Source organism: Polyodon spathula, chromosome 25 (genome assembly GCF_017654505.1).
Source record: "Polyodon spathula isolate WHYD16114869_AA chromosome 25, ASM1765450v1, whole genome shotgun sequence".
Taxonomy (NCBI): domain Eukaryota; kingdom Metazoa; phylum Chordata; class Actinopteri; order Acipenseriformes; family Polyodontidae; genus Polyodon; species Polyodon spathula.
This window is the reverse complement of record NC_054558.1, coordinates 21911525-21922702: the sequence shown is the minus strand read 5'-3', so window position 1 is coordinate 21922702 and position 11178 is coordinate 21911525. Positions and strand designations below refer to the sequence as shown.

Below are 11178 nucleotides of genomic sequence, written 5' to 3'. Positions count from 1 at the left end.
ACTGTCGTGCTGAAGGACAGCTGCACTGGGACCCCAGCGCTGCGCAGAAGATCATTGGAATAGACCTGGTTTGAATAGACCTGCTTTCTCATCAACCCAGGAACACAGTGGGTCCGTGGCCATGTGACTGCACCCCCCCGCGCGGCGTGTGGAGCAACGTGTGTCTCCTTTAATGATTACATGGCTTCTTTTTATTGTCAGTGGAAACACAGAGGCTGTGAACAATGCAGGCAACGTCACACCATGCACAGAAAATAAACACTACGTTCTAATTTGAAGCGAGTGTTGGTAGTTATTCGCCTGGGGATTAAGAGACAGCGTTTGTTGTTGTTTGATTATCCTTTTGACTCATAACCCTGCTGAGTGTTGTTTGTTTCCTTCCTAATAGCCTGTCCATTTCTTCACTGGTAACCTCATCCATTTCAGATCTTTGTCTGAGCAATGCTTACTGTGTGGGAATGTAAAGCCTGGAAGCCAGTACTGTATGGAAGGAGTGACCCTATATATCCCTCAACTTAGGGGGACCGTAGGACTCTGTGTAAACTAGCCCAGTCCAGGCTTTTCAACTCACACCCCAGTGCATTCTGGTAAGTGTAGTCCTGCTGTGTACCTGAGCCAGGTAAAAGGTACCAGAATGCATTGTGATTGAAAAGCCTGAACTGTTCCAAACTGTCCTAGTGTACATGGAGTCATGTGATAACCCTGCCTCTGCTACATTATCACAGATCTGTGCCTGCCATCATCCACCTAATCCACAAAATGCAGCATCAGCACTCTCTCCATCCCTGACTCCAAAACCTGAAAATGATTCAGAGAGCAGAACCCAAGCCGAATGGAACCCATAATAACAGTGAGCACTGAAATGAACCCGTGCAGAGCATGCCGAGTCATGCCTTCTTATCTGTGACCTACCAGGGCAGCTGTGACGGCACACTCACTCTCTCTCCCTAGTTTCCACAGCCAGAGCGCATCTGACACTATCGCATGAAGCAGCGTTGCTCTGGAGACCTCAGAGACAGCTCCAGTGTGTCCTGATCTTTCTACCTCTTCCTAATATGGTGTTGAAAGGAGAATCCCACAGACTTCTAATCCTTTCCATGGAACTGGATCTCGACAGCAAGCTGCCACGTGGCTCACTTCTTCATGAGCGCGTTTGCATTTGCTTTTCATTTTCCTTTATTAAATGTGTATACACTGCTTACACATGCCGCTGCTCAATATATCAACATAAAACCGCTCTGCCAACACATTCTTTAGAAAGTCATCATTGTCGTTTTACTTGATAAAACATGATGCATTTTTAAATCTCCATTGAGACCGGATGGACCTCGGCTATCTGTGAACACAGACAAACCTTAAACAGGCTGTCAGAGACCTGGAGTAACTAGGTTTTGAATGGAGGGTTGCTGCTGGTTCAATACAGTGTCAGCAACCAAAACTCCACCATCACACATGAGAAGTTGGCTTCAGGAAACTTAGACAAGTAACTAAGGAGTGCATTGAATCACACCATACAGCCGTAGCACAGGGGCGTGTGAGAGCTGTGCTTTTAAAATGCGAATCCCTCTTCAGTATAATCCACACCATCATTCATTTTGATATATAAATGCATGTATGAGAATGGGGTGAAATGCATCTGAATGTTTCACTCATTCCTTTGAGTGAAATGTTGATATTTAACTTGTTTGCTTCCTAATTGGGAACATAAAGCAGTCCTAAACATTTCTGAAAGCATAAAAAAGAAACCCAAACACCAACAGTCACTGTGCACTCTGTAACTTTCTGTAATAACAGTGCTGCAGTGGTTCTAGTCGCTGGAAATACAATAAAGAACCAAGCCTTTTCTATTAGACCTGGCCCCTCTCCTGCTCAGCTCCAGCACTTAGAAAACTCCCTCCAGTCTTTGTTTTCCTGCTGTCTGTCAGGATCGGCCAGTCCTTTTATCTGCTGCTCACAACTGCTGGTACTTGATGCACAGACCCCCAGATCCAGCTCATTACAACACTTGGTCAGGGTGCTGACAGAGTCTGCAGAAGTGCTGGCTGATGTAAGTACAAATGATATATACAGTGCATTTCATCAGTAATTCAACTCTCAACGCAAGGAATAGAAGTGGCAAGCTATACCTATCGGTATGTATTTAACGCGGTTTCCTAAAGCAGCGTGTCAGGGCATGTTTTTGGTAGTGCGCTGGAGTCTCAGCACAGGGCTGTGGGCTGACAGGAGCTCACTCCATCCCAAGTCTCAGCACAGGGCTGTGGGCTGACAGGAGCTCACTCCATCCCAAGTCTCAGCACAGGGCTGTGGGCTGACAGGAGCTCACTCCATCCCAAGTCTCAGCACAGGGCTGTGGGCTGACAGGAGCTCACTTGATCACGCCACGTAGTAATTGCAAATGCTGAAGTGCCTTAAATATGTTGGCTAATTTGCACAATGAGTGCAAAAAGGTGCAAATTCATTCCAGACCCTTCTGTGCGCGTATAACAGGTATAATAAAAAGCATATCTGTATGTATTTATTTTTAAGGAAAATGAAAAGCTATGGCTTGCTTTTCCCCATCTTCTGTATCCATCTCCACGCTACGCTGGTGCTGCCGAAGTGGTGTCCCCATCCGTGTTTTTGCAGCAAGGGGACGATCGATTGCAGCAGCCGGAGCCTGACAGCGGAGACCCTGCCCGAGGGCTTCCCCGTCAACGCTTTGGAGCTTCGGCTCAACGACAACAAGCTGACCACCGTCCCCAGCGGCCTCTTCGATCGTCTGGGCAAGCTCAGAGCGGTCTCCCTGGACGGGAACCCATGGTCCTGTGACTGCGAGATCCTGTACCTGCGCGCCTGGCTTCTGAAACAGGAGAACCGCACGCTGTACAAGACCGTGGCGTGCAATTCCCCGGACAGCCTGAAGGGCCGCCTGGTGATGTACCTGGCAGAGGACGAGGTGCAGTCCGGCTGTCAGTACGGGTACTGTAACGTCGCATTCGTTTTCCAGGTCGTCCTCTTCGTCCTCATCGCAGTGCAGGCCGCCTTGCTGCTGCTCGTCATCGTGTTCCTCCGGCGCTTTGAGAGGATCTCCAGCGAAGCGAAGAGTACGGAGAGAGAGGCTCTTCAGGGAGAGTCGAGCAACTTCTTGTACGCGCAGATCAAGGAAAGCTATCGCCACTAAGTAGCTTTCTAAATATAATTATCACCACCTGTTAAAGGTGCCCGGGTCATCGGTCGTACTGTTAACAACGACCGGGGAAATAAAACAAAACTAGTGTTGTTATTATTAGTGTTATATATTTTTGATGCAAATTTCTAGCGTAATTGTACCATTTAAATGAGATCGCTGTATCTTCGCTCTTATAACAGCTGTATGTACATGGGCGTGTGACTTGTGTAGAGCAGTCAGTCTTGCATTTGAGTAAAAGAAAATCTGTCTGAAGCCTCCTGACTTGTTTAACATGAAGGTTTTTGGAAAGTCAATCCGATGCATTGTGTCTAACTCCACCTTGTTTGGAAGTGTGTGTTTTGTTTTGTTGTCTGTTTGCACTTTTTAAAGGAGTGTGTGTTGTGTAACACAGTGATGGCGTGCGCATGCACGTTACGGTATCCAGGCTGTTTCCCTGTTATCTGAAATAAATGGGCCGGATGATTATGGTGAATCCAATTATTTGCAAAACATTTAAAAATAAACATACAAAAATATATATTTTTTTTTATTATTTTTTGAGAGAATACTGTTACAGAGTCACGGAAAAGAGAGCCTCCCCGTCGGGGAATTGAACCCCGGTCTCCCGCGTGACAGGCGGGGATACTGACCACTATACTAACGAGGATTTGCTTGTATATGCTGTTTGAGATGGTGCTTTTGAAGAGGATATATTTAATATTTATCAATCTAAATATTCTTTCCAACATTTGAAAACAGCTGGACGCTCGTCTCCAAGGGGCGGGGGTCATATGCATCCATCATACACATAGGAGGAGTCATACGCAAAAAAAACACCCATTATCATATAATAGACGTAACCCCCACCTCCAACTCAAAATGACACGACCATCACGACAGTAAAAATAGACATAAATGAAGCGTTCTTTCCTTTGTATGAGTGAGTGATCAGTAGGCGTGTCAGCCGCACCAAGAGCACAGCGTGTGGTTTTCACTGACTCTACTGCGCACAATAAATGATTTTTTTTTTTTTCTATGGGTAAATGTCGAGACTTTCTTTCTATGCATCGAGACGCGGGACATTTGCTACCATATAGGGAATGCTGGCATGTAATCTTCAACTTGTTATACATTCTGGAAGAACTATGTAAGGATTGCTATGCGTGTCCTGACAGCTAGGGGATGTAGCTCAGTGGTAGAGCGCATGCTTTGCATGTATGAGGCCCCGGGTTCAATCCCCGGCATCTCCAGCGAGCACGTTTTTTTATAAATGCGTTGTACAAATTAAGACATGATTAATGCTCATCCACTGAATATTTGATATAATATGGGAATGCTTTAGATATTACTGTAGTTAATCTTAGTTACTGTTTTTTTATGTTTGTATGGAAGTATTAATTTAAAATTAAAAATCTAATGAAATAAATGATAAATTGGTGTATTTTAATAAAATAAATGATTTAAAAAGTGTTGAGCCTCCCCGTCGGGGAATTGAACCCCGGTCTCCCGCGTGACAGGCGGGGATACTGACCACTATACTAACGAGGAGCTGGCTGTCAAGAGGTGCTCAGTCACCGGTTTTAATGTCTTCCTTTAATATAATGAATCTAGCTGTTTGTGAGCAACTTATTGAAAATTTTACATACCAATATCTTAGTGTAAAAAAAATAATAATAATCTTCGTGTCAACATGAGTATGCTGCCTAACAGGTGCATTCCAGTGTATCTAGGGGATGTAGCTCAGTGGTAGAGCGCATGCTTTGCATGTATGAGGCCCCGGGTTCAATCCCCGGCATCTCCAGATCTCTCTTTTTTTTGGGGGGATTTATTTATTTTATTATTTTATTTTATTTCACACACTGCACTTTATCATTTTTAGACCTCTTGTTTTAGTGTTTCGTACGATTAGCTTCCACTTTCCAGTTTTTAAAAACACCGCCCTTTTTTTTTTGTTGGTGCTATAGTACCATGCTGCTGTACAGGGGGAACAAGCTAAAATAATTGCAAAATATTAGCGTGGTTTTTTTTTTCACTAGCTGCTGTTCAGTCTGGTTTCATTTTTTTTCCTAAATGCATCCCTTAGTCTGGGACACAGACAATGCTAACAGTTGAGCAAGCAGTTGAATACACGGTTTCTTACTGTTTGTTCAGCAGCCAAGCTCTGTAAACAAAATGCGTTCTTCAGCTTTAACACGGACAATGATTTGCTCCACATTCCAACCTCACAGCTTACCGTATTCTCCTAATGACTAATGTGCTGGAATGCTATTGAGAAATATGTTTGTATTGCCAAGGTTAAACAAATATTTTAAAACTGCTGTGGTTACCTGACTAGAAGTGCAACCTAAGAATGAGTTGTTGGATCAGTTTCACCCAGCCTGCAGTGCTGGTAATTCTGCATTGTGTGGCTGACAAAAGCAATGCTTTATATTTAGCACCCACTATGACTGATTTCCTGTTTTTGAGCTTGTATTGCAGATTGGAATGCCACGGAAGGAAGTACTGGGCTGCACTGCAGAGGCACAAAAAAGAGGCATTCTCTGCGCGATTCCTGCAGTGCATTTCATAGACATACCAATTACTGTACACAATTCATCATTTGCCTTGACATATTGAAATGATTGATTCTGGGCTAAAGTCTGAGGTGCAGACAACCTCCATTAGTCAGGCAGTTGTTAAAATGTGATTTTCAAAGTGGGTTTGTGCTTTCACCCAGGTTACAACCAACGAGCTAACTGGCTGCTAACTGTTCTGGGCTAAACATCCTTTGCATAACAAATGTCTCAGTGTCTATTTAATGTTGGTTTCTAAGAAAGTGGTAAAACCCTGCAGCCTCCCAAAACCCACCCTACACCCCACACCCCCAACCCCACATCCCACACCACAACCCAACCTCTGTAATGATAATTTAAACAGTTTCTTCAATACGTTGAGAGATCATACAGTATTCCAAAACCTCGACAGAAAGAAGATTTCCGCGCATCATAAAATCCGAGGAAGTGCCTAATACTGTAAGTGCATGCAGTCTTTGATTTGGAATATACTACTTTGGTAAGGAGGGAATTATATATATAATAAACAATCCTCTTACAAATTCTTGACCTCATTGTTTAGCAAATACCCCTGATCAAGAAAAAGAACAGAAGTTAGGCTACTGATAACATTTTTTTTTTTTTTTTTTTTTTAAATCCAGCTGGTTAAAATAAATCCTGCCTCTGCACAGGCTTGTTCAGCCACATCCCCAGGTTGGTGGGGGGGGGGGGACAACTCATGTGTCTTCCAACTTCACACCCACGTGAGCACCTGCTGACATTCCTCTAATCCAATCACACAGCTGTTGCTATGTGTCTGCCCTTGTGCTATTTGCAGACTGTGCCTTTGTGTTGACTGAGTCAGTTGGCATTGTGTTGTTATGAAAATGTGCAGGCAGCTGCCTGGCCCTTGCTGGCTGGATGCAAAGAATGGATTATTGTCTACTACTCAGGGTGGATTGGATTTCTCTGCACGCCCAGCGTTACAGCTCACTAGTCCTGCTCAGCAGAGTCAGCTGATACTGGCACATTCGGGATGACTCAGCTTACATATAAAGGGCATTTACATGTGTGGCTTTAGAATGACATTCAGGTTCACAACTGTGTGCTATCAATATTAAAACCTTGCTCTAGATCCACATTGCCTCTGCTTGTTTGTATACTTGCAGTGTGTTATTTATTTAATTTTTTTTTAAGAGGTAGACACTATGATGTTTTACTGATACTAGATATGCTGCTGTGCAATTAAATCATGAGAATCACTAGACAATAAGCAGTGTGGTCATTACATTCTGACTGAACCCTGGGAGAGCACAGGAGTCATTATTACACGATTAAATGCTGGGTTTGCATTGTCCACTTAGTAAAATCAGTACTATCACAAGCAGCTAATTATTGCTTCACAACTTTCTTGTTTAATCTCTGGTGTTTTAAAAGTAACCAGAGGCTTCACATAAATAACCAATGATATTAGACTTTAAAGATATGCCTACTAACTTATGCAAAGAATAGTGGGCGCGGTTTCAGCTACCACAATCAAAATTTAAATAAAGCTGTTGCCAGGCAACTATAACCAGGGCAGCCAGGTAGTCAGGAGATATGAGCAAGACCAAAGGCTGCAGAGAACTGACAGACTTTTTTTTTTTTTATATTTCCTTGTTCTCCCAAACTAAGCCTTTAAAAAACAAACGAAAAAAATGACTGTTTATTGAAATAAATTTCGCTCTAAATGGATGATATATATATATATATATATATATATATATATATATATATACTAATATATATATATATCTATATATGATTTAAAAAAAATACCTCAAAGGGATCTACCAATCACCCTTTTGGAATACAAATTAAGTAAAGCCTATATTCTCTTAAACATCCACTATTTATACTTTCTTGACATCGCATGAATAAAATATAAAATACCGGTCCATATCTTTGGAAAGACCAAACTCCCAGTAAACTCCAGTCCGCCATTTACTCCAACCTCCCCCCTTCACAAAAAAAAAAAACAAAAAAAAAACAGCAATTATCAGGAAACTGCTCGACACCCCTTCCTCGACACTTACCAACGACACAGCAATCCGGCAGCACAAGCTTAGAAAATACTGTAATGTAAATTAAAACATTATACATAACCTTAGTTGTGTTTTGTAATCATTTTATTGAAAATATAACCCACAATGACTTCAGTGCGCAGTAATTAGTACCTACTGGGCGTTTCGGCGGAGGGATACGTCAGTAACGTTATAAATACCGGCACCTTTCGTTGGGCGCTGCAGACATTTTCCTAACTTCAGAGGGAGCGAGAGTGAGAAATAGACATTTACAAAGACTAAAACACGTAACTGTAAGTACGGATTCCACTTTAAATCGTGTATTTTAAATGTGTACTGTAACTATTCTGTGATGTTTAAAGAGTAGTTATCTTTTATTATCGTCATTATCGTGATCTCATAAATAACGAACTGCGCGTTTGCTTAAATCTGCTTTTTTTTTTTTTCTTCTTTTAATTTGTTTACTTTTTTTTCGCCCCCAATGATGAACGTATACTTACGTTTTAATTGTCGCGATTCTAAAACCTCGTGTCAGAAGTGGATTTATGTAAGGGGGGGTAACCGAAGTGTAGCTTTTATCCGTGGGAAGTATTTCTCGCTGTGTTTTGAGCCTGGCTGTCCACGTAGGTTTTCGTTGTTTGTGTTTTTAAGCAATGCTTCGTCAGCAATGTTAATGGGGGGAGGGGGTGTAGGGTAAGCACAGCATTGGGATTAAACTAGCGGGTACGACGCTTTGGCTAAACCCTATTCTGGAGTAATCTGGACTGGGGGAGAAGGATACAGATTCAGTTTTGGATTGAAAGGCTAGCAGAAACGGGGGGGGGGGCGTGTACCTGATTTGCATAAATTGACTACCCTGCTTATTCACTTTGCGCAGACTCTGTCCTCTGCAGCATCTGGGTGATGCTGTACATGCACTGTTTATACGTGTGTGTTAATGTCAGTGTATACATGCTGAATACAGTTCATCTGTACACATGTGTTACTGTATTGGTAAAACAGTACTTTTAAGGTAAATGGACCAATTTAAAATAACCAGCATTAGTGGTTTGTCTTGTAGTAGTGCAGTACACCTTTCAAAAGCAGTTCTAGGTAATGCGCAATAGCAGTATTCATGCAGCAATATGAATATTGGCATGGTTTTTATAAATAAAAACAGAAAAGAAATATTACTTTCGTTTAGCTTGTTTGTTCATGCTTGGCTGTCACTGTTCAGGGTGCAACTTCAAACCCTTGTAATTTACACAGTTGTGGAAACACTGGCTATTGCAGGTGAATAGTGCTGCCTATGTAAATCGCAACACTATAATTGGACATTGTGTACTAAAGTCCTCTAGCTGCATTTTAGTAGCTGAAATGTTTCAAGAAGATTATAATTTGTCTTGCTGCATTACATGTTATAGAACATTTATATAATATAGAACATTTTAAACAATAGCTGCTGTGTTTTACACTGCTCATTCTTTTTGAAATAATTGTATTAAATGTATTGTGACTTGCTGTGAACAGGAGATGCCATTTTTGAAGTGGTATTAATTATCTCAATGTGTTGAGCTGCCAAGAACTAAATGCATTAATTGCTTTCATAGCTAACCTGTTTAATCTCTTTCAGATTGAAAATGCAGATCTTTGTGAAAACACTTACTGGCAAGACAATCACCCTGGAGGTTGAGCCCAGTGACACCATTGAGAATGTCAAGGCCAAGATCCAAGACAAGGAAGGCATCCCTCCAGACCAGCAGAGGCTGATCTTCGCTGGCAAGCAGCTTGAAGATGGTCGCACGCTGTCAGACTACAATATCCAGAAGGAGTCCACCCTGCACTTGGTGCTGCGTCTGAGGGGAGGTATGCAGATCTTTGTGAAGACCTTGACTGGCAAGACCATCACTCTGGAGGTTGAGCCCAGTGACACCATTGAGAATGTCAAGGCCAAGATCCAAGACAAGGAAGGCATCCCTCCAGACCAGCAGAGGCTGATCTTCGCTGGCAAGCAGCTTGAAGATGGTCGCACGCTGTCAGACTACAATATCCAGAAGGAGTCCACCCTGCACTTGGTCCTGCGTCTGAGGGGAGGTATGCAGATCTTTGTGAAGACCTTGACTGGCAAGACCATCACTCTGGAGGTTGAACCTGCTGACACCATTGAGAACGTGAAGGCCAAGATCCAGGATAAGGAAGGCATCCCTCCAGACCAGCAGAGGCTTATCTTTGCTGGCAAGCAGCTTGAAGATGGTCGCACCCTGTCCGACTACAATATCCAGAAGGAATCCACCCTGCACTTGGTCCTGCGTCTGAGGGGAGGTATGCAGATCTTTGTGAAGACCTTGACTGGCAAGACCATCACTCTGGAGGTTGAGCCCAGTGACACCATTGAGAATGTGAAGGCCAAGATCCAAGACAAGGAAGGCATCCCTCCAGACCAGCAGAGGCTGATCTTTGCTGGCAAGCAGCTCGAAGATGGTCGTACCCTCTCCGACTACAACATCCAGAAGGAATCCACCCTGCACTTGGTGCTGCGTCTGAGGGGAGGACAGTAAATCCAGCTTAACCGTTGCACTTAAAGGAAAAGGCTGCAGCATGATTCTGTGTTTCTTTTCAATTCCTTTGTAACACATTTTGTTTAATTTTCTGCTTCATTAAAGCTCAAGCATTCCTGAAACTCTTGCCTGATTCATTGAGTCCTATAAGTATTATATACTGGTATTTGGTATCAATCGCTACTAAGCCTGGTGTTTTAATATGATCCTAACCCAATTTAATGGTTAGCTCTTTGCTCCAGATTTATCTTGGTTCAATGGAAAGTGTTACACTTAGTGACCATTTTTTTTTGTGTACTTGCAGAAACCTTGGACTACCTTGTGTAGCCTCAAGTACAAGTTTAGTGTTAATTAGGGTCTTGTAAAAGTCTCCCATTGGCTAAAATCAGGTGTGTTAATGCCCTCTAATCGATTGTATGTACTGGCTTCAACATCAATAAAGTAATCCTGTAAATTCCATGGTCTAGTGTTTTACTGGAAGTAATGAACCCATCAGCTTTTAGGGGTAGTGCTGCAAAGGTCTGAATTCAACATGATACCAGCATCAGTGGCACTCGAGGCTAAAGTGATTTAAGGTGTCTTAACATCTTACTGCTATGGGTAAGAATTTATATGAAGTGTTTAAGGTTTACAGCTATTGCGATAAAATTGCTGAAAAGTTGCCAAAAGTTGTAGAAAATGGAGTTTCCTATCTGATATCGCCAGAAGCTGATGTCAATATTGCCATGCTACCTTTAGAAAGGGAATCTTGCAGATGCCACCGCTCCATTTGTGACAGCAGTAATTCCCTCAGTGTGTGGTACTGTACTTCATAGTCCTTCACCCAACAAATACATGTTTCAGCTTGGAACACAATAAGCCTTGATTTTTGCTTTAAAGTTCAAGCTAGTGCTGGTACC

At 42.5% G+C, this 11178-nt stretch overlaps 2 protein-coding genes and 4 non-coding genes across 6 annotated transcripts; 4 read left to right on the top strand and 2 right to left on the bottom strand.

Annotated features, from left to right (window-relative positions):
* The first annotated feature begins 1832 nt into the window (after positions 1 to 1832).
* On the top strand, positions 1833 to 4034 carry LOC121299613 (platelet glycoprotein Ib beta chain-like). Its single transcript, XM_041227439.1, has 2 exons — positions 1833 to 2047; positions 2527 to 4034. Coding segments are annotated over exons 1-2 (636 nt in total). The 5' UTR covers positions 1833 to 2045; the 3' UTR covers positions 3161 to 4034.
* On the bottom strand, positions 3744 to 3815 carry trnad-guc. Its single transcript has one exon. It is a non-coding gene; the product is annotated as a tRNA-Asp (tRNA).
* A 292-nt stretch (positions 4035 to 4326) lies between the features above and the next one.
* trnaa-ugc lies at positions 4327 to 4398 on the top strand. The gene has a single exon. It is a non-coding gene; the product is annotated as a tRNA-Ala (tRNA).
* A 226-nt stretch (positions 4399 to 4624) lies between these two features.
* Positions 4625 to 4696, bottom strand: trnad-guc. Its single transcript has one exon. It is a non-coding gene; the product is annotated as a tRNA-Asp (tRNA).
* A 181-nt stretch (positions 4697 to 4877) lies between these two features.
* trnaa-ugc lies at positions 4878 to 4949 on the top strand. The gene has a single exon. It is a non-coding gene; the product is annotated as a tRNA-Ala (tRNA).
* Positions 4950 to 7927: 2978 nt separating this feature from the next.
* Positions 7928 to 10401, top strand: LOC121300090 (polyubiquitin-B). The gene is made up of 2 exons (XM_041228486.1): positions 7928 to 8035; positions 9355 to 10401. The coding sequence occupies exon 2, from the start codon at positions 9362 to 9364 to the stop codon at positions 10277 to 10279; it is 918 nt and encodes a 305-aa protein (XP_041084420.1). The 5' UTR covers positions 7928 to 8035; positions 9355 to 9361; the 3' UTR covers positions 10280 to 10401.
* Positions 10402 to 11178: the final 777 nt, after the last annotated feature.